The 19,861-nt window shown below is 29.1% G+C and overlaps 6 protein-coding genes across 7 annotated transcripts; 4 read left to right on the forward strand and 2 right to left on the reverse strand.

The window, feature by feature from the left end:
• Positions 1 to 73: 73 nt before the first annotated feature.
• Positions 74 to 1,722, reverse strand: LOC126854113 (STING ER exit protein). The gene is made up of 4 exons (XM_050600510.1): positions 1,500 to 1,722; positions 1,100 to 1,256; positions 738 to 966; positions 74 to 384 (listed from the first exon to the last, which is right to left on the reverse strand). Exons 1-4 carry the CDS (start codon positions 1,618 to 1,620, stop codon positions 238 to 240), a joined length of 654 nt encoding a protein of 217 aa, XP_050456467.1. The 5' UTR covers positions 1,621 to 1,722; the 3' UTR covers positions 74 to 237.
• A 291-nt stretch (positions 1,723 to 2,013) lies between these two features.
• On the forward strand, positions 2,014 to 3,928 carry LOC126854139 (lactoylglutathione lyase). The gene is made up of 4 exons (XM_050600555.1): positions 2,014 to 2,143; positions 2,840 to 3,135; positions 3,225 to 3,292; positions 3,467 to 3,928. Exons 2-4 carry the CDS (start codon positions 2,840 to 2,842, stop codon positions 3,652 to 3,654), a joined length of 552 nt encoding a protein of 183 aa, XP_050456512.1. The 5' UTR covers positions 2,014 to 2,143; the 3' UTR covers positions 3,655 to 3,928.
• A 316-nt stretch (positions 3,929 to 4,244) lies between these two features.
• LOC126853910 (tubulin-specific chaperone E) lies at positions 4,245 to 7,085 on the forward strand. Of its 2 annotated transcripts, none has more exons than XM_050600083.1 (8): positions 4,245 to 4,288; positions 4,690 to 4,873; positions 4,967 to 5,356; positions 5,541 to 5,822; positions 5,919 to 6,048; positions 6,182 to 6,458; positions 6,572 to 6,789; positions 6,939 to 7,085. In XM_050600083.1, exons 2-8 carry the CDS (start codon positions 4,692 to 4,694, stop codon positions 7,029 to 7,031), a joined length of 1,572 nt encoding a protein of 523 aa, XP_050456040.1. In that variant the 5' UTR covers positions 4,245 to 4,288; positions 4,690 to 4,691; the 3' UTR covers positions 7,032 to 7,085. The 2 variants fall into 2 exon arrangements, with proteins under 2 accessions (XP_050456040.1, XP_050456029.1); XM_050600072.1 differs by lacking the exon at positions 4,245 to 4,288 and adding an exon at positions 4,299 to 4,520.
• Positions 7,086 to 7,227: 142 nt separating this feature from the next.
• Positions 7,228 to 10,980, reverse strand: LOC126853787 (general transcription and DNA repair factor IIH helicase subunit XPD). The gene is made up of 13 exons (XM_050599858.1): positions 10,800 to 10,980; positions 10,621 to 10,720; positions 10,263 to 10,517; positions 9,895 to 10,128; positions 9,694 to 9,817; positions 9,518 to 9,614; positions 9,302 to 9,435; positions 8,685 to 9,214; positions 8,432 to 8,607; positions 8,038 to 8,317; positions 7,842 to 7,952; positions 7,638 to 7,736; positions 7,228 to 7,544 (listed from the first exon to the last, which is right to left on the reverse strand). Exons 1-13 carry the CDS (start codon positions 10,802 to 10,804, stop codon positions 7,410 to 7,412), a joined length of 2,280 nt encoding a protein of 759 aa, XP_050455815.1. The 5' UTR covers positions 10,805 to 10,980; the 3' UTR covers positions 7,228 to 7,409.
• A 222-nt stretch (positions 10,981 to 11,202) lies between these two features.
• Positions 11,203 to 14,036, forward strand: LOC126854071 (rRNA 2'-O-methyltransferase fibrillarin). The gene is made up of 5 exons (XM_050600475.1): positions 11,203 to 11,360; positions 12,467 to 12,786; positions 12,878 to 13,054; positions 13,331 to 13,576; positions 13,660 to 14,036. The coding sequence occupies exons 1-5, from the start codon at positions 11,348 to 11,350 to the stop codon at positions 13,828 to 13,830; spliced, it is 927 nt and encodes a 308-aa protein (XP_050456432.1). The 5' UTR covers positions 11,203 to 11,347; the 3' UTR covers positions 13,831 to 14,036.
• A 2,438-nt stretch (positions 14,037 to 16,474) lies between these two features.
• LOC126854449 (neurofilament medium polypeptide-like) lies at positions 16,475 to 19,433 on the forward strand. Its single transcript, XM_050605412.1, has 8 exons — positions 16,475 to 16,500; positions 16,914 to 17,177; positions 17,422 to 17,712; positions 17,832 to 17,888; positions 18,011 to 18,067; positions 18,190 to 18,246; positions 18,367 to 18,569; positions 19,032 to 19,433. Exons 2-8 carry the CDS (start codon positions 16,917 to 16,919, stop codon positions 19,336 to 19,338), a joined length of 1,233 nt encoding a protein of 410 aa, XP_050461369.1. The 5' UTR covers positions 16,475 to 16,500; positions 16,914 to 16,916; the 3' UTR covers positions 19,339 to 19,433.
• Positions 19,434 to 19,861: the final 428 nt, after the last annotated feature.

A 19,861-nucleotide genomic window follows, 5' to 3' on the forward strand; every position in this document is an offset into this window, starting at 1 on the left:
ACTACAAAAGATATTTCATTTTTGTAACTAGGATCCCGATTTCTTTGCATTTTGGACTTATCAAAAGAAAAAGTATTATTATCTTTTTATTCATGATAATATATAACAAATGAATTAATTTATTTTAATTAAAATATGTGGTAAATTATATATATAGATATATATATTGTACATAATTACAAGATGCTCCAAATTCACTAATGTATCCAAGTCATGGTACAGAAATTCAATGAAAAATCAAACATCCAGTAATGTTCCTCTAGGTCTTGCCCGCTTTGAATCTGTTTCAGTGGATGGTACAGATTTTCGTTTATTCATACCTTTTCTTTCCAACTGTTTCTCTATGATGCGGGCATTGTTTGCATATGAGTCAGCAACTTCTCTCTGAAATTATAAGTATTTTATAATATATACAAAAAATTGTTTTATTGTTAAATAATAAAAAATATTTATCAAATTAATCGAAAATAATAATATATGATTGAAACATTTATAGAAATGGACAAATATATATTGCATACTCAAAACTAAAATTAAAATATATAGAAATTTTAACATCCAACTTTTAATATTTATCTTGTTATATATCTTGTTATATATCTTTGTTATTTATCTTGTTAATATTTATTTTATTATAGCTCATCATATATCATGTGATGCATGATACTTTTTTAATTTTTGATTCTTACATTATAATCTATAAATGTATAAATAATACAAATTCAATTGTGACTTACAGCTTCAATTTCATCCTCTTCCTCATCAATTGTGGACACAGTAACAGAGCTGAATTTTCCCATATTCTTGGTATGCTTTGTAACCATTATTTTTTTAGGTTTCTCAATAGCTACTTGATTATAAATGTCTGTCATAGGACCATCGCCAGAATTTTTTATTACTGAGTCTTTTACTATAAATACTATATTTGCTCCTGGATCATGCTTATAATACAGCAATAAACCACATCTGTCATAAATCAAAAAATTGTATTAAATGGATTAAACACTTAATCTACAAATATACAGAAAATATATTTTCAATGTTTTTGCATCTAAATGCACATATACAAAATGAGTATAGATACACAAAAAATTCATACTTTTTACACTTTTGTCTATACTGTTTTTCTATTCCCTCTGGACGCTTGAGAAATACAATCTCATCTCGCTCTGAAGTCATTTTATGAGCATGCTTGCTGCCATCAATTACCCTCGCTCCATCTCTTTTCCTTAGTGGCAATTTTTCAATCGCGCAATCTACATAAACATCATGATTTATAAAAATTTGAGTAATTCATACTTTTTTTTTATATTACCAATATGACATATTGTATTATAAATAGTATTAATATTAATTCAAGACATTTCAAGTATGCATCCGAAAATAATATCTTTTACAGAATATTTCCCAAAACATGCACAATAATACTCAAACATTAAATTTATTTTTTATTATAAAATCGATATTTTTTGTGATTGTAATAATACAACAATTCTAACCTAGAATTAGTGTCATCTGACCGCATAAACAATAATAAATATGCAACGGCTTCTCTTCACTATATTCCTCCTGATCTTTCGTATCGGAGCATATAATGCTCCTCGATACTACTTTTGGCATAATTTAATTAATTATTTATTCACTTTAAATTTAAAAATTTTATTTTTTTTTACTCTGTTGCGTCTCTACCATTACGATATTTACAGTGATTCAAGATAATTGAAGGATGATGACATTACCGACTGTTTTGAAGAAAATTACATGAATTTTATTTTATTTAATTCATATACGATTATTTTAGTCCATCCAGCTATATTGTTTTATTATCGAAAACAGTGAAATATCATTACAAACCGATAATCTTATAGAATTTAGCACTATTTTTCATTTTATTGATATATAAAATCATCGGCTCTCGTCGGTGACATTAGCTACGTAGTTCAGTGTCCACGTTTTTATGTTAGAGGGCGTATCGTTTTGAAGAATCACCTAAAACCGGGTCATGACGTCTCTCAAGCTTCTCTCTCGTACAATTCACGCATTCATCATTCATGTCGCATGTGAACATTCCCAGTGTATATACTATATACCGTTCTGTATTTATATACGTTGTATTTACATACTTTGGTATTTCGCGTAAAAGGTAGGACTTTGGATTAAAATTTTAATTGATAGAAGTAAAAAGCTGACAAAGCTAAGGCATATTAAAGAGAAAAAAATGTAGTCAGAATTGCCTGCCTGAATTTTGTTTGCGAGAATTGTGCCAATAGTAAAAAGATTAAATTTTAACAGAGTCTAACCTGAATGCTGTGTAAAATACAGTTGTGTAGAAATATATTGTAGATGACATATGTATTACTAATTATTGTCTTATAAAATTTGATGTTTTTTTGTTATTTTCCAAATATGGCACTATGCGTATATTGTTGCAGAGAATACATATGTCCTTGATAGTGGCTTTATCTATAGACTATGCAAATAAAAGTATATCTCACATTGCTGATAAATTTAAAAAAAATAATGTAAACCATTAAATGTCATAAAATGTCCATGATTGATGTAAATGTATTATAATATAAAGATTAATCATAGGAAAGAGAGATACATATAGTATAATTTTTATATTTGCTTTATAATTGTATATTAATATAAGCAGGTAAAATTATAATTGTGTATTAATATGAGCAAGTAAAAATATAATTGTGTATAAATATAAATATATATACATATTATTAGAAACTGCATTACTTATAACAGTTAAAAAAAAAATATTACACAAATGAGATATTGTATTGATTCATTATTTTAAATAATAAAAGAATAATAATTGTAATTGCAGATGGGTGAACCATCAGGATTAACCAATAGTGAAACTCGTGAGCTTTGCAAGCCTCCAGATCCTGCAACAAATGGATATATTATGCAACAAACAATGTATCGTATCAAAGATCCAAGAAAATCATTACCCTTTTATACCGAAGTGCTTGGTATGACATTGCTGCAAAAGCTTGATTTTCCAGAAATGAAGTTTTCGTTGTATTTTCTTGGATATGAAAATCAAAAAGAAATACCAACTGATAGAAGAGAAAATATTGAGTGGACATTCAGTAAAAAAGCAACTATAGAGCTAACTCAGTAAGTTTTTTATACAATGGTTTTTTATATACTATGTTAAAAATTGAAAGAGTTAATGCATTCTTATAAGGAAAATAATTATATTTTAGTAATTGGGGAACAGAAACAGATCCCGATGCAAAATATCACAATGGAAATTCAGATCCTAGAGGATTTGGTAAGGGGGGAAAGAAGAAATAATCAAATATTTTAATTATTCTTAGAGCAATTAGCACAATTATCTAAATTGAAGAAAAATTGGATAAACTTATACGTGTTATTTAAAGAAAAAAAATTAAATCTTTGTTGTATAGTCCTAACACAGAAATAACATTCTTTCCTTAAAATACAGGTCATATTGGAATAGCGGTACCTGATGTTGAAAAAGCATGCGAGAGGTTTGAAAAGTTAAATGTGGAATTTGTAAAAAAACCAAATGATGGCAAGATGAAGGGACTTGCTTTCATTAAAGATCCTGATGGTTATTGGATTGAAATCCTGAATGGTTCAAACATTGCCAAAACTGTGTTAAGCTATTAGCATATCCTGCATTCTGAAGCAATAAACCTTCAAGTGTAACAAATTGAATGAGACATAATATTTTATCAAGTATCTATTGGATCATTAACTCAATCAGTACATAGATGCAAGCCAAAATCTATATAAGTTAATGAGAGTGTGAAATGATACATATTTATGTATACTATATTTTGTAGCAATGTACATTCTCTTATATTACATTATGTTATATATGTATAGAATATGTAATGTTTACCAAATTCTCAATGAATAAAATCAAAATATTTATTTTTCATTTGCATATGGTCACTATTTTATTGCACAATTAGATTAATGTAAGTTAAAATACACTATATATTCTTTCAATATTTCTATCTAATATTTTCATACATATATATATATATATATATATTATATATATATATATATATATATATATATTTGCACTATATATATGCTATATCCATATATATTTATGCAAGAACATCTATTTTATTTTCCTTATAATTTAAATTAAAATATTCATATTTTAAAAATATTAATCGATTATAAAACGATATAGAAAAAAATATCGAGAATATATTCGATAAAAATGATTATATTTATCGACTGACGATACGAATCTTTTAGAACGCGAAATAGACAGCAAATTGCCGTATGTGACATTTCTTCCCAACATTATTACTTACAAACAGTTTTCCGCGATTTTCGTTGTTACTGTTGTGCCGCAATATTACCTGACGCATATCACACGAATAGCGCGAGATTGCGATTTTACTTTCTCCTAATTTTCAATGCGCGTTTCTGGGTTTTAGGTTACAGTACTGTCAATCGCAATCTCTAAACCAAGCGCGTGTTTATCCTAATATATATATATATATATATAGGTATTTTCGTATAAAATTTTTATTACGTATATATTATAATATTTTATATATATAATTAACTTATTAAATTCTTGTTAGTTATATCTATACATCCTGAATAATGAAATATATTTTGCATATTTCTTTATCCCATATGAAAATAACTGTCATTGTATGTGATATCTGTCAGGTATGGTAGAAGATAAAAAATATGAGGTTTCAAGCCGTATCGAGTGTGACGGATATCGGGGTACAGTGAAATACGTCGGACCTGTGGGAAACACAAAAGGAGAGTGGTTGGGTATAGATTGGGACGATTCGACTCGTGGCAAGCATAATGGCACATACGAAGGAATAGAATATTTTCAAGCCAGGTAAATTGCATAAAACGACTATTCTATTAATAATGATAATACAATAATCTGTATCAATATGCATACTAACTGTATATATATAATGTTTGATAGACATTCCACATCAGGCTCTTTTATACGACCAGGCAAAGTTAAGTTTGGAATATCTTGTCCACAAGCCATCAAAATGCGTTACGGATTGATTGATGATGAATTAGCAGGAATTGACAGGGATGAAGTGTTGAGTCTAAGGAAAGAAATCAATGCGCCTTTCTTAGATTTTGTTGGTTTCTCTAAAGTAAATAAGAAGCAAAGTAAATTTGATCAATTGAAAATAGTATGGTTGAGGGAACAATGCGTAAGCGATGCAGGAAAGCCAGAAGAGCTGAAAGAACTGTGCCCTAATTTGGAAGAATTGGATATATCTAAAAATTTAATAAATTCATGGAAAATTGTAGCGGATATATGCTCTCAGCTTCATTCTCTTATTCGTCTCAATGTCAGGTGAATCACATAAAGTTATTTATTATGAGATTGTATTTTTTAAACTTTTTTTGTATTTTTAAATTAGAATATTAAATGTGCAATATTGAATGCTATGTTAGAAATGTAAATATCTATAACAGTTATATATTGATAAATTGATATATTTATATAATTCTAAGAAAATTAGTTTTTATTTTTACAGTGAGAACCATCTGCCTATTGAAGAAGATATGATGGCATTGAAAAACTCATTTTCAACAGTAAAACATCTAATCTTAGCCAAAATGAATTATAATTGGTCTGATATTCAGCAATGTATATCCATGTTTTCATCGGTTGAAGAACTCTCAGTCTCTTTTAATATTGTTACAACTATAGAAGAGACAATAACAAACACTAATTTAATGAAAATAACTACATTAATACTCGAAGGAAATTTAATATCGAGTTGGAATGAGATACTTAAATTAGGTTCCCTTCCATGGTAAAATGCATTATAAAATATTCAGCTTTAATATCGAAAAAACGTACAATTTACATAATTTGTATAATATTAAGAAAAATCATATTTTCTTTACAGCTTAGAATATCTTAATTTGAATTCAAATAAAATAGATAAAATTAGGTTTCCATATTTAACATCAATGGACAAGACTGGGCTTTTTCCTTCTTTACGTCACCTAAATATTTCCGAAAACCACATATCAGAGGTAAATGTATTTTTAAATTATAATAATATTAATAATGAAAATAATGTGTATAATATTAATATATGAAACAAGAAAAAAGATAAAAAATTTTATATTTCAAAATTTCTAATAGAATTATTTGGTATATTTTTAGTGGCAATCAATTAATGAATTAGATAAACTGCCAAATTTAGAAGACTTAAAATTCAGAGAAAATCCCATCTTGAAAAATGAAACTGTAGAGACTGCTCGACAGTTGATAATAGCAAGAATAGCGAATTTAAAAATCTTAAATGGTACAGAAATATTTCCTGTTGAAAGGAGAGGTGCTGAATATGATTATTTAAAACTATATCTACCAAAATGGCTGGAAACAGAGAAAAGGATATCGTTTGTAAATGAACATCCACGATATCCTACACTAATTGATAGTATGTATAAATTTTACATTATGAGATTATCTTCTGATATGATTATCTTTTCTTATAGAATATAAAATTTGATCATAATATATATTAAAATAAAATCTATTTTATACTTTCAGAATATGGAATTGCAAATATTCCCTCAATTAAACCAAAAGTAGAAATGGTTTCCAATGTGATAACAGTGGAGTTTGTATGTCCAGATGATCCACGTCAGCCTAGAGGAATTAAAAGAAAGTTACTTAAAGACATGGAAGTCCAAAAAATGATCGGACTTGTCCAGAGACTTTTCAAAACTGGTGGAAAAATACCTACTCTTTCATTTATTTCACAAGATGTAAGTCTAATATTATTAAATGAGAAAAACATATTCATACACACACAAACACACATATACTCTTTGCACTAATAACTATATATATATATATATATATATATATATATATATATATATATATATAAATACTATATTTTAACATTTTACAGTTATCAAATGATGAAATTTCATTGGATAAACCATTGCAAGAACTTAGTTATTATTCGATTCAAGATGGTGATAAAGTTCTTGTAAGATGGTGATATCAGCTAAATTATTTTTAGATATGGTTATATTTTGTACACTGTTAAAGAAAGAGAAGAGAGAGAGAGAGAAAAAGTTCGCTCTATGATACTTTATTATTAAACTTTTTTTTAATTTGCATTGCATTCTTAATAAACTTTGCTAACAAATTTTGGAACTTGATGAGGTAAGCTTACATTAATAAGAAAAAATATATACTGTTAATCTTAGAAAAGTGTATACTTATATCTTACATTTTACTTAGAATACAATTCTGGTCAAAAGTACAAATTATAATTAGGCATTTGTACAACCAAACAGCATGAAATATATTTTCTGTAAATGGTGCAGATTATTTTGCCTAAGTAAACTGGACTATTCGGCCTAGTGTCACACTATCATTTTTGCTGTGCTTTTTGTTCAATTTTGCCAGCCTCCTCTTTTTCAAGTTGTTCTCTTGTCAGTAATGACAAACCAAGTTGATTTTCACGTGTAAATGGCTGTGCCATTTGTCGTAACCATCTTTTACTGATCTGAAAATTATATAAATAAATATTTTAATTGCACAAAGGACAAACAAAATTGTAATCACTAATTGCACCTACTAAATGAGAAATTAGAATTACCTGTATGGCTTCCTCGGTAGATAAGTTGCATAAACTGTCATTTAAATGTTCTTGTATCCATTTTGGTAATTTACTCCGTTTATCTATTCTCGAAAATCTCTGCAATAATGTATATATAAGAAAAATTATAATTAAATCGTTTATTAAAAAATATTTTTGCGCTCGCATATTGCTGAAAACTATTTTCAATCAAAAAAGATTTACCTTATCTGCAAACACCATTATACCGTAGTCGGTTTTACCTCTAATTGCACGTCCTACGCACTGAGCGGCATGTCTCATGGCGTCGAAAGTTAAGAAATCGTTTTCTCGAATCTGTAAAAGTATTGCATAAGTTCATATATTTTATTCGCGCATATAAAAATCACTCTATGACAATTTTAACATTACATTAACTCACTTGAAACTGATCCCTGAGATATTCTAAACGTGCCTTTAAGATTCGTGATTGTGTATACACGTAAGGTATACCAAACATTAGCACAGCTCTGCCCAAATGATGGTCGAAATCGACGCCTTCAGATACTTTTCCGCGAGCCACAGAGAGTAAAACGGCCCCTCTACCATTTTCACAAGCCTTTATGTAATTTATCAAAGCTAAACTAGTCTCCGCCGAATCTTGAGTTTCAATAAAGAGTAATTTGTGCCTCTGAAGTTGATCCACAACTCCTTGATCATACCTATAACATTATAACAAATTTATACAAAAATTATAAAGTTTCAATATTACACTTTTATATATATATATATATATATATATATATATATATATATATATATATATATATACATACCAAGCAGCTACCACAGATTCCATGTATAAATATGATGTGAAGAAACATACTAAGCCGTCGGGTACTGTTGCAGCAAATTCGACCAACAGTTGGCCATAATTTCTTATAACTGCTACATCTTCTCGTGTCTCGTATTTGGATGAAATGGCTACTTGATCATTACCTTTGCCAACGATCTGATGCAAAAGTAGAAAAATATTAATAAAATATTAAGATTATTTTGATTTCCGATATCTTTTTTTTTTTAACTTACCATAGGTAAAAGACACGGTCTGGCCAATGTCATTGTAAATGACGACATTATGACTGGATGAAAGTTTAAGATTTTTGGATACATATCCAATGGAGAGAGAGTCCCAGAAGTAATTATCACAGATTGAAATCTATCAAATATAGGCTTGACAGCAATAGAAGAATCTAGACAGCTAAAATGTAAAACTGGATTCAAAACCGTCGGTGTTTTGTCGTCGAATGGTTCTACTATAATCGTGAAACCGTGCGTGTACGTGGAGACTAATGTCGCAAGGTGGGTCACCAATATTATTGGAGAAAAGTCCGTTAGATCTGTTATTTCCATTGTGCGTAAAAGAGATGCTAATCTTTGGGCGCAAAATCGCAATGGCTTCCGTTCAATAGCGACTTTTGCTTGGATGTCCCTTAGAAATGCCGCGGGTGACTCTTGCACGACATGTTGGACACGTAAGCGAGTTTTCAAGTACTCGACGAATCGTTTCAGGAAGCTGACAAAATGCTCGGCGTTTCTTATGTTACCCGGAACAACTTCTGTGTACATATTCAAATAAATATTTTAAGAAAGATCTTAATTTATTAGACAGATTTTAATTTGTTAGGTATGACATTTTTACTAACCTTCGAGTACTTCATCTGGTAAGATAGGATTTGCTAAAATGATATCGGTTTCTCTCTGTAATTGAGCATCTTTTAATCCCTCAACTAGTCTATTGTATTCTTCTTTCAATTTATTTACATCATCTTCTCTCATTCTAAATCAAAGCACAACTGACTATATATCTGATAGATTATATATTTAAATTCTAATAATAAATAAGAATTTCAGACACTTACTCAGCTACAGTTTTCTCTAAGAGTTGTATGTTAGTCGAACTTTTTTCCATTAGTTTTCTATTTATTTTCACACTCATAGAATCGATGCAAACATTATCTAAAATTTATAATTCACTTTATATTATACTATAAATTAGTGAATATTAATATATAAACATAATATATAGTTTTTATACCAATGTTATGAGCCTCATCAAAGATAACTACCGAACTTTTGTTGAGTTCTTTGGATACAGTTTCAGCAATCTTTGGATCCAATAAATAATGGTAACTGTAAACTACAATCTGTGCATGTAAAATCTGAAAATGCAAAGAATATTGAAATTCACAGTTTAAATCATATGTGCACATAAAAAAAGATTTATGAAGTTTCTTACTGTAAATCTCGCAAGGAAATATGGGCACCAATTACGTTCTTTTCCATAATCTTTCAAATCATCAATGGAATAAATACCAGGAGGAATAATTTGCTCTTTGCCTTCTATGTCAAATCCTTCGTAAAAATTACAAATTGGTGTAGATTCATCATAATTATGTCTTTCTCGTACATATGATGCAGTAAGAGAGTGGCAACGACCATCTACAATTTTACCATCTCGCTCTCTACTAACCTATATATAAAATAAAGAAATATAAAAAATTCAATTAATTTCTTAATTGTATTTTTAATCTCTCTCAATTAATCTCTAATATTTAACTACAATATAATAAATTTTACAAAGATATAAATGAAACATTTATTTACCTCGGGATGAATACACATATTCTTACGAGAGCTAAGAACTAAACCAACAATTTTTGGCTTGCTTTTGGTTTCTTTTTCATAATAGTCTATAAGTTTTTTCAGTTCCTCTATAACTTTCTCTATCTCTGGTACTGTTCGAGAACAATAAATCAATTTTGTAACATCCAATGGATGCTCCAACATATATGCTACAATGAGAGATAACAATGTTATTGTTTTGCCAGTGCCTGAAGGCATCTCCAATAGACAGTGTCCCTAAAATATAACATAATTTTGTTAATTTTTCTTAATATCCAGAATAATAATATCAACAATATATAAAGAAAATAGAGAGAGAAAAATATACAGAAAAAAATACCTTAGCATCCAAGCCACGCTTGAGCTCAAGCATGTATGCATATTGCTCTGGATAAATAAAATCATAAGGAAAATATACAATCAATCCATCAACGCTTATCCTGTAATAAAAACGTGTGTGTTTAAAAATAAGTATATAAGACAAATATAATCTTTTATTTAATAACCTGTTCAACTTACTTCATATTGTTATTCGCACGTTGTTACATATATATAACATTTAAAAAAGAAGTGTCACGCGTTTGAGAAAATAAAAATACTTCAAAATAAAGTACAGAATGAATTACATCTTTTCTGTTTCGTATTTACTAATCTTATGAATCTGTATGTACCACTCTGCACATATTATAGAAATTGTTGCGTTCACAAACACAACAATTTTGACAAAAGTCAAGACATTAGCTTTTGGGATGTTCAAAAATCTTATCATTGGGGTAAAGTAAATAATTTTATTAACCAATCACGACAAAGAGATTTTTGCTTTTTTTTTGTCCTAAATTATCCTACAGGTAAAATTTTTGAACGCATCTAAATAAATGCGCACATAGAGGAATCAACCAATCATCATTTCGAATTTGCCTTCTGTACCGGAAGGTGGTGGCTCTCTTTCCTTGTTCTTTTTCAATGTGCCTTTCCTTCTGAAAACTTTGACGCTGTTTAACGCATGTGGCTTTGGGGCTTTGAGCTGACTGAATAATCTCGTGAGCTGAACGTATATACGGTTCGTCATGGGCAGACCAGGTAATGTAAATATGCGCGTTATTTATACTAATTTTATAATTTTGTAATTTTTTTGTTTATTTTATAATTTTTGAATGCTTATATTACGATACACGGTTTTCATCAACGAGGCTAACCTTTAATGAAAAATGCTTTTTGAAATTTAACACGTGGCCGGAGTTCAATTTTAATTTTATTTTAATTTTTCTCTATTACTTAGATTTATGGCTATTTTTAATAGTACTCGCGATAATCCTAGATATATGTTTATGTCATGTTATAAGTATTTTTCCTGATAGAGCAGCATGATCATCAGCTAACCTTAGAAGCCGAATGTACGTGAAACGTACGTTACGCACGTGTATTGCCATATAAACTAGTCTTTTATTACGATTTTTGTATAAATTTGATCACAGTTTTATGATTTTTCTATCTTAATTAATTTGATGTTATTGTATGTTATCTGATATTACTATATATTTTATTATGAGTATAACAAATATATTTATTATTTATTTAAAAAAAGAAAGAGAGCAAAATTGTGTTTGCATCTTAATTTAATCTGAAGTCTGATCAGATAAATATTCTCTATAATGTGTTTTCTTTAGTAAATTAATTCCTTTAAGTCAAATTTTTTTCGCTCTGTTTCTGGGCAGATATGGATTATGATATCTTATTGTAATTTTTTAGCTCACAGTTTGAAAAAATCTAGAAATAGTTATATACATACATATATTCCTTGACATCTGTAGAAAATAATCATATACAAAACAAAAGCAAAAAAATGAATTTTTAACATTTTTTTTTATTATTTAAGATCCTTTAGATATTAAAATGTGGATAGAATCAAGATAATCTATATGTGATCTTTAAATTTCTTTCCTTAAAATATACAAAATATATGTTTTAAAAAAATTGGAAGAGAATTAACACACACACACACACACACACACACACACACACACACACATATATATATATATATATATATATATAGAACATTTACTCTGAGAATTGGAATATACAATAGAATGCTTATATGAATGAATATTTAATTAAAGTCACAAATACATTATACATATAGGTGTATTTTTCACTTATTATAAGTGCTTTTTTGTAATTTGCAGGATTTTCACCAGGTAGAGGAGGAAGTGGTCGTGGTGGTGGTCGTGGAGGTGGAGGTGGTCGTGGCGGCGGCCGTGGAGGAGGTTTTGGGGGAGGTCGTGGAGGAGGAGGTCGTGGAGGAAGAGGTGGTAGAGGTGGTGATAGAAGAAGTGGTGGCCGAGGAGATCACAGAGGAGGTGGCTTTAAAGGTGGAAAGAATGTAATAATAGAGCCGCATCGTCATGAGGGAGTGTTTATAGCTAGAGGAAAGGAAGATGCATTAGTAACTTTAAGCTTAGTACCTGGAACAGCAGTGTATGGAGAAAAAAGAATCAGTGTAGATGTAAGCTCAACTTGTATTGCATTAATTTTACTGCATTTGCCTTTTATATTTTTGTGAATTAATAGTATAAAATGTTTTTTATATTATGCAGACTGACAATCCTGGTGAGAAAATTGAATATAGAGTGTGGAATCCATTTAGATCCAAATTAGCCGCTGCTATTGTTGGAGGTATTGATAAAATTTATATGCCTCCTGGAAGCAAAGTATTATATTTAGGTGCTGCATCAGGTACCACTGTGTCTCATGTTGCTGATGTAGTTGGTCCAGTAAGTTTGATTTATAACAGAAATATAAAAAAGATGTGAAAAATTATTTAATTATGCATACATTAGAGCCAAGTTAGCTCATAATTGTGAACTTGGTGTCGAAGTGATGCTAGAATAATTATATGCTCGCTTTTTTCTGAATGAGTAAAATCTAATTTTACTTTTAAAAAAAGAGAGTATACAGCAACTATATTATATATTAATAATATTAACATTTATATAAATTATATAGGGAAAATTGAGAATATATAAATATCTCGATATTTTTATGAATAGGAAGGGATCGTATTTGCAGTGGAATTCTCCAACAGAACAGGCAGAGATCTTATAGAGGTTGCTAAGAAAAGAAGTAACATCATTCCTATAGTTGAGGACGCGAGGCATCCTCATAAATACAGGATGTTAGTAGGAATGGTAGATACTATTTTTTCGGATGTGGCTCAGCCGGATCAGGCTAGAATTGTCGCCTTAAATGCGCAAAATTTCCTTAAAAGTGGTGGGCACTTTGTTATTTCTATTAAGGTAAGATATTTGATTTATTACAAAATGTATCCTTAAGTTTAAAAATTTACAAAGTTTGGAGATTTATCATTTATCGATTTAAGGCGAGTTGCATAGATTCAATCTCACAATCTGAGGTGGTCTTCGCGTCAGAAGTGAAGAAATTAATTGCCGACAATTTAAAACCACAGGAGCAAATCACACTCGAACCATATGAAAGAGATCATGCTGTTGTAGTCGGCGTCTACAGGCCACCACCGAAAAAAAATGCATGAAATAAATATGTAATTATTAAGATTATTATTTGTTTACATACATCTCTTTTTTTTTAACTTTAAAAACGTCATATATTTAGTTTGAATGGACGAAATGGAAAGTGCGAGAGAGATATTTTATTAAGATTAAGAAACATGATTTAATAAAAATAAAAATAGTAGTTTATAATGTATGTATATATAAATTTCATCGTTATCCATGATAATATCGCTGTTGTTCTTTGTCTATGTCGCATTGCCACATCGCTTTTTTCTCCTTAAATCTCTGTCTCGAGATAATGCTGCTAAGAATTAATAGATGGGAGATTGTCTATTCTATGGATAGCATAGAGAGAGAGCAAAGAAAAATTGGCATAAGCCGCGTTCAGTACAACAATTGCTGACTTGTCAATACTCGACGTTGATTTGTTGGCTCTAAAAGTAAGAATCAATCAGGTTGGGTTGCTACTTACTAAGCGGTTTGTTCTGCTGAACGCGTCCAATGTTGAATTGTAAATCTAAAAATTTAAAATTTAACTATTTATATGTTATACTACAATTTATTCCATACATATTATACTATTTCTGCATATTTCAAATGATTGTGAAATATCGGATATATAATTCCATTATAATTGAGATTATTTGATTTATATACATTATATATTCTTGTATAAATATAAATATTTGGATAATATATACATTGCCAATAACACCTTCTCATATGAAGTTACATTTAGTATAGAATGTGTACAATTTGTATATTCCCTAAATGTGCCTAAATCTATGTAAGAAGGTATTTTTGGCGTCCAGTGAATACATACAAAAAAAATTAACGATAACCAATGTAATATGAATGAAGATATGAAGATATTTTTTGATAAATATCACTTTATAAGTTATAAAATAAAATTGTTCTCTCTCTTATACAATGTGCTATGTAACATTCTTTTTTTGAAAGATGCAATCTTGAATTATCTAAACTCTATTAACAATATAGAGACAGGAAAAAGAAAGATTTTACAATATATATTCTTTATATTCAAAAATATTCACTGAATTTATAATATTGTGTAACAAATTAAACTATAAAATAAATAATTATAATTTCTTTATGAACATATATTATATTATATAAGCTCGTATTAGACTACGCATCGAAAATTGAAGACTAAAGATTAAAGATTAAAATTTGATTAATCAGAAGAAAAAGAACTAAGTACAATTTCTTTATTCTGATTGATTAAATTTTAATCTTCAATCTAAGTCCGATACGTTTTACACATTTTATACATTTTCATATTAATGTATTAAAATGTATTAAAATGAAATAAATAAAGTAGATATTAGCACAATTTTTAAACTTTTTTTTTATATTATAATATATTTACGCAATTCCGTTTTTCCACCTCTAAATATCCGATTACTTCAAAAATTTCTGATCTTTGAAACATATCGATGATTTGCCAAGTTCATATCGATTTATACTTTTCTCATGCTGTCATTGAACTGTCAAATTATTCCGCTCTAAAAGATTTAAATTGACAAGTCTGTCATCATTACTTTATTTTCGGATTAATGTATAAAGATAACTATATTTTTATTATTTGCGTTTATTTATCAATTTTTGCGAAACTTGACACAAATGTATTAGACATTTCAAATATATAAAATAAATGTGATATATTTTATCAAAACGAAGCGCCGCCGTTTGAGCTTTGATAATTAAAATCGATATGCAACGCAAATCTTCAAACGTGTCTAAGAATGGTAAGCCGAGAGAAAAAGAGACAAGGAGAATATTTCTTCTTTCAGCCTAAGAAACATCCTTTCTCATTCCGCAGTTCTCGCAATCAGCGAACGCCGGAAATCTTCGAGCAAAATACTGGTCTGTCAAAGATCGACTATGGTTGTTCACAAAATTAATTCATCGAAAACATCTAGTCACATTCGTCTCGTGGGTGGCGCGGATGTTTCCGTAGAGCCTGATGTTGCAGAAAAAACCCTTGTCGAAGCATCACCATTTATTCAGGAAATATCACCACCACCGCCTTCAAATCCGCCGACATTATCACCATCATCCGAAAAAAGATTTATAGATTCGTTATCTGTGAAAGAATCCACGCAATTGGAAATTATAGATAATAAATCTCATGAAGATAAGCAACTCTCCGCAAATGGCCCATGCTGTTTCTGCGTTTCACGCAGTCAAACACCACTATCAGTCGGGTGAACAGATCAATTACACTTTTACTTTAAAAAGTCAAATACTTTAGCTTATTAAATTATTAATTTGTTTGCAAAGAATGTAGATAGAGTAATAAAAAATAAATGCACGAGAATATATTGCTTATAATGCACACACATTACATGTTTAGTATGCATCATTAAAATCTTAATGTATTTATTAAATATTTTGTCAAAAAGAGAGAATATTGTTTCAAAAACGTTCAGAATTATTGATAGAATTACATATGTATGTGTGCTTTAATATATTTATTATATTTTTTATTTGTATAAAATTATTTTCTTTTAACAGTTCGACATTTATGCAAAGTACTTTATTATTTTGCATCATTCGTCAACAGGGACAGGAAGGTAGATGAAATAATCGAATACGTGCACCAAAATCTCGAGGAGGCTGGCAAGGCTTTAGCAACTTTGGACGACAACTTCGAGCATGATTTAAAGGTTGAGCCCCACATTCAAGTAGAATGTCATAAAACTGTTTCGACTTCTCGAGGGCGAAAGAGGAGAGGGTACAATTGATAACCCGATATTTTTTGTGTTTTACGAATCTGATGATGAATATATCTTATGATCAATTATTTGTGCGTAAAAACAAAAATCTTTTCAAAAATTTGTAAGATATATAAATCCCTGAAAAAATTTCCGGTTTTCTTGAAAAAAATAATAAAATTTTTGTCTATCTTTCTCTTTAATTATAATTAAATTAATTTTTATAAAAATTATTAATCGTAATTATCAATTTATTTAATCCAATTTAATTCTATTGAAAATGCTGTTGCTATAATAAATATTTATTTTAATTATCTACCTCATCTCTCCGCGAAAAGTTTATTTTCTGTTCTTTTTCATGGAAGTTGATGTTCATCGATATCCTGGGCCGAATTAAACAGTGGACCGGAATCGTGCAGAACAAACTCAACATTTGTAAAAATGAGATTGACACTCTTCGCAAGGAATTATTAGCTCGTATATGCGAAATGGATATTAAAACACGCGAAATAGAAGATCTTAAAGCTCAAATTACACATTATCAGAACTCTTCACAATTGAATGTCAAATCATTAACGAAGAAGAATAATCCATCAGTTAAATTAGTACAAAACGAAAAATCCAATAAAGTAAGATTTGTTGTTAATTTTTTTCCGAGAAACAAGAATAAAAAAAAACTAAATTGGCTGATTATATATATATATATATATATATATATAATTAATCAAATTAATTTAATAAAATATACAGTAACAAACTTTGCCATTATATAATTTTCATATGTGTGAATAATTAAACAATTAATTATAAGCTAATATTATCAATTCATAATTTTTTTACATTGTATTACGTTAAAAAAATAAATTCTTGCAGAAGATCTATGCAGAAGAATCTTCGGTAGAAGATGGAAATGAAGAGACTTCAATTAAAAATCCAACGCAAGCTGTTGATCAGATAAAAGAAGAAGACGAAGAGCCTAATTTAGAAAATGTGGAAACTACCAATTATCAAGAAAATGAAGAAGATGATGAGAAAGAAATTAACAAAACTAAGAAAACCGGAATTAATAATCCAGGCCACAATCCTGGTCATCACTCAGATGAAGAAGTGAAGCGAGTTATCGACATGAATTCAACTACAATGCAAGGAAACACAAATTCAACGGTAGTTTTCTAAAAAAAAGACGTTACAATATTATATTGTTGCATATACTCTATATATGCGTTGCCCTGCATTTTCTATTTGTCAATTATTCGTAAATAACAATGTCCTTTTTTCGATAGCTTGAATCTGAAATCACACTTCAACAGAACGAAGAGAAGACGGAACGAGAGTCCGAGGTAATTTCCTTAAAAAAAAAAAGATGTTACGTTATTATTTTATCGCATATATTGTATGTGTGTGTTGTGCTATATTTTCCATCTGTCAGTTACTCGTAAATGACAATATACTTTTTCGATAGCTTGAATCTGAAATCACACTTCAAAAGAACGAAGTGAAGACGAAACGAGAGTCCGAGGTAATTTCCTTAAAAAAAAAAAGATGTTACGTTATTATTTTATCGCATATATTGTATGTGTGTGTTGTGCTATATTTTCCATCTGTCAGTTACTCGTAAATGACAATATACTTTTTCGATAGCTTGAATCTGAAATCACACTTCAAAAGAACGAAGTGAAGACGAAACGAGAGTCCGAGGTAATTTCCTTAAAAAAAAAAAGATGTTACGTTATTATTTTATCGCATATACTGTATGTGTGCGTTGTGCTATATTTTCCATCTGTCAGTTACTTAAATGACAATGTACTTTTTCGATAGCTCGAATCTGAAATCACACAGCTTCGAAAGGAATACGAGAGAGTTATCAAGGAGCGCGCCGAATACGAGAACGCGATTCAGCGAGCATTGTTGCGAGGAGTGTCGTCTTTGAATGTCGAGGCACTGAGAGTCCTGAGATGTCCACCGATACCCTGCTGCACTCCTTGCTCACCGTGTCCGGCAACTGCAGGAATCATACCGAGGTAAAATTTTTTTAATATCAAACTGCTATAACGATTTGTATTGTTGAGGCATTTTGATTTAGACAATTTTTAATTTTTTTTATAACATATATGAAAATATTTTTATAATAAATATATATCATTAAATAAATCTCAATATTTTCATATAACATTACATAATGTTCAATAATATTACATAATATTTAATATTTCTTTTGAAATATTATATAATAATAAAAGAATATAAATTATATATATTGTATATATATATATATATATATATATATATATATATATATATATATACATATAATATTAAATATTATTAATAATAAATTAAAAAATAATATGATATATATTTAACTTGGTTTTTGATCCCTAAAATAAAAATTTTATACAATTTTTTGATCTATAATAAAAGAAAAAAAACTATTATCATTAAAGACATGAATGATTAGAATTGGAAATGTATTTGATTTTTAGTGAACCCGTCGTGCTGTGTCCCGCTAAGAAGACTAAAAGACGCTCAGGACAAACTACTATGACTATGTGCACTGCCAAGGTTTCGCATGATAGAAACAGCAATCAAATTGATTGCACAACAAAATGGCCTTGCGCCACTCCTTGCTGCCGCAGCAACAGGAATCGGAAGTCTTCAAACGGTAATATGATTTTTGTTCTTCGTCAAGATAAGAGGGAAGATATATGTGAGGAGGACCCAATTCCAGTATGCGGATCAGCAATCGTGAAGAAGATTGAGTTACCATCATTGCGCAATTTCGAAACGTAATATTCGACGTTTCTCGCTCGGCGTTTATCGCTCGCACGTTAATGTGAACATGTCATCGATGAAAAGTATAAAAAAACTATAAAATAAAGTATCAAAAAGAGTGTACACTCAGGATATCATCTGAAAATTTGTTAATTTTATGTTCATCGTTCCCTTTTTTTACTGATGTATTGTAATCCCTGAAAAATATTTAAAAAAGTATACACACACGATAAAATAAAAAATATTAAAAAATAGAACAAAGAATAAAATTTATTAAACTTTTCATATATTTAACATGTATATATTTTACTGATATTTTAAAATCGCGAAAAAAATATATATAAATAATTTAGAATAAAATTTAAAAAAAAAGAGAGCAAAAGGTGGAAAATTTATTTGTACATATTTGCTTTATTAGGACGTTGTAGAATCTTTCGTTAACTAGGTGATTTTATCTCTTCAGTGCCAAGTGTAATTAACACGCGCAAGAGACGCATGATTCATTGGGAATTGAATAAGGTGTTCGGCGGGAATAGATACG

Source organism: Cataglyphis hispanica, chromosome 1, assembly GCF_021464435.1.
Source record: "Cataglyphis hispanica isolate Lineage 1 chromosome 1, ULB_Chis1_1.0, whole genome shotgun sequence".
In the NCBI taxonomy this organism is placed as follows: Eukaryota; Metazoa; Arthropoda; class Insecta; order Hymenoptera; family Formicidae; genus Cataglyphis; species Cataglyphis hispanica.

What these genes read in the sequence shown, in the direction of transcription:
- LOC126854113 (XM_050600510.1), bottom strand. Translation starts at nt 1,620, where the DNA reads ATGCCAAAAGTAGTATCGAGGAGCATTATATGCTCCGATACGAAAGAT. An exon ending in TCAGATGACACTAATTCTAG is followed by an intron (nt 1,257 to 1,499) that starts GTTAGAATTGTT and finishes ATGTTTATGTAG; the next exon opens with ATTGCGCGATTGAAAAATTG. An exon ending in TATAGACAAAAGTGTAAAAA is followed by an intron (nt 967 to 1,099) that starts GTATGAATTTTT and finishes GATTTATGACAG; the next exon opens with ATGTGGTTTATTGCTGTATT.
- LOC126854139 (XM_050600555.1), top strand. Translation starts at nt 2,840, where the DNA reads ATGGGTGAACCATCAGGATTAACCAATAGTGAAACTCGTGAGCTTTGC. An exon ending in GCAACTATAGAGCTAACTCA is followed by an intron (nt 3,136 to 3,224) that starts GTAAGTTTTTTA and finishes ATTATATTTTAG; the next exon opens with TAATTGGGGAACAGAAACAG. An exon ending in TTCAGATCCTAGAGGATTTG is followed by an intron (nt 3,293 to 3,466) that starts GTAAGGGGGGAA and finishes CTTAAAATACAG; the next exon opens with GTCATATTGGAATAGCGGTA.
- LOC126853910 (XM_050600083.1), top strand. Translation starts at nt 4,692, where the DNA reads ATGGTAGAAGATAAAAAATATGAGGTTTCAAGCCGTATCGAGTGTGAC. An exon ending in AAATTAGGTTCCCTTCCATG is followed by an intron (nt 5,823 to 5,918) that starts GTAAAATGCATT and finishes TTTTCTTTACAG; the next exon opens with CTTAGAATATCTTAATTTGA. An exon ending in CCGAAAACCACATATCAGAG is followed by an intron (nt 6,049 to 6,181) that starts GTAAATGTATTT and finishes GTATATTTTTAG; the next exon opens with TGGCAATCAATTAATGAATT.
- LOC126853787 (XM_050599858.1), bottom strand. An exon ending in TTAGAGAAAACTGTAGCTGA is followed by an intron (nt 9,436 to 9,517) that starts GTAAGTGTCTGA and finishes GCTTTGATTTAG; the next exon opens with AATGAGAGAAGATGATGTAA. An exon ending in TAATGGTGTTTGCAGATAAG is followed by an intron (nt 7,737 to 7,841) that starts GTAAATCTTTTT and finishes ACATTATTGCAG; the next exon opens with AGATTTTCGAGAATAGATAA.
- LOC126854071 (XM_050600475.1), top strand. An exon ending in AAAAAAGAATCAGTGTAGAT is followed by an intron (nt 12,787 to 12,877) that starts GTAAGCTCAACT and finishes TATATTATGCAG; the next exon opens with ACTGACAATCCTGGTGAGAA. An exon ending in ACTTTGTTATTTCTATTAAG is followed by an intron (nt 13,577 to 13,659) that starts GTAAGATATTTG and finishes TATCGATTTAAG; the next exon opens with GCGAGTTGCATAGATTCAAT.
- LOC126854449 (XM_050605412.1), top strand. Translation starts at nt 16,917, where the DNA reads ATGTTCATCGATATCCTGGGCCGAATTAAACAGTGGACCGGAATCGTG. An exon ending in AAGGAAACACAAATTCAACG is followed by an intron (nt 17,713 to 17,831) that starts GTAGTTTTCTAA and finishes TTTTTTCGATAG; the next exon opens with CTTGAATCTGAAATCACACT. An exon ending in ACTGCAGGAATCATACCGAG is followed by an intron (nt 18,570 to 19,031) that starts GTAAAATTTTTT and finishes TTTGATTTTTAG; the next exon opens with TGAACCCGTCGTGCTGTGTC.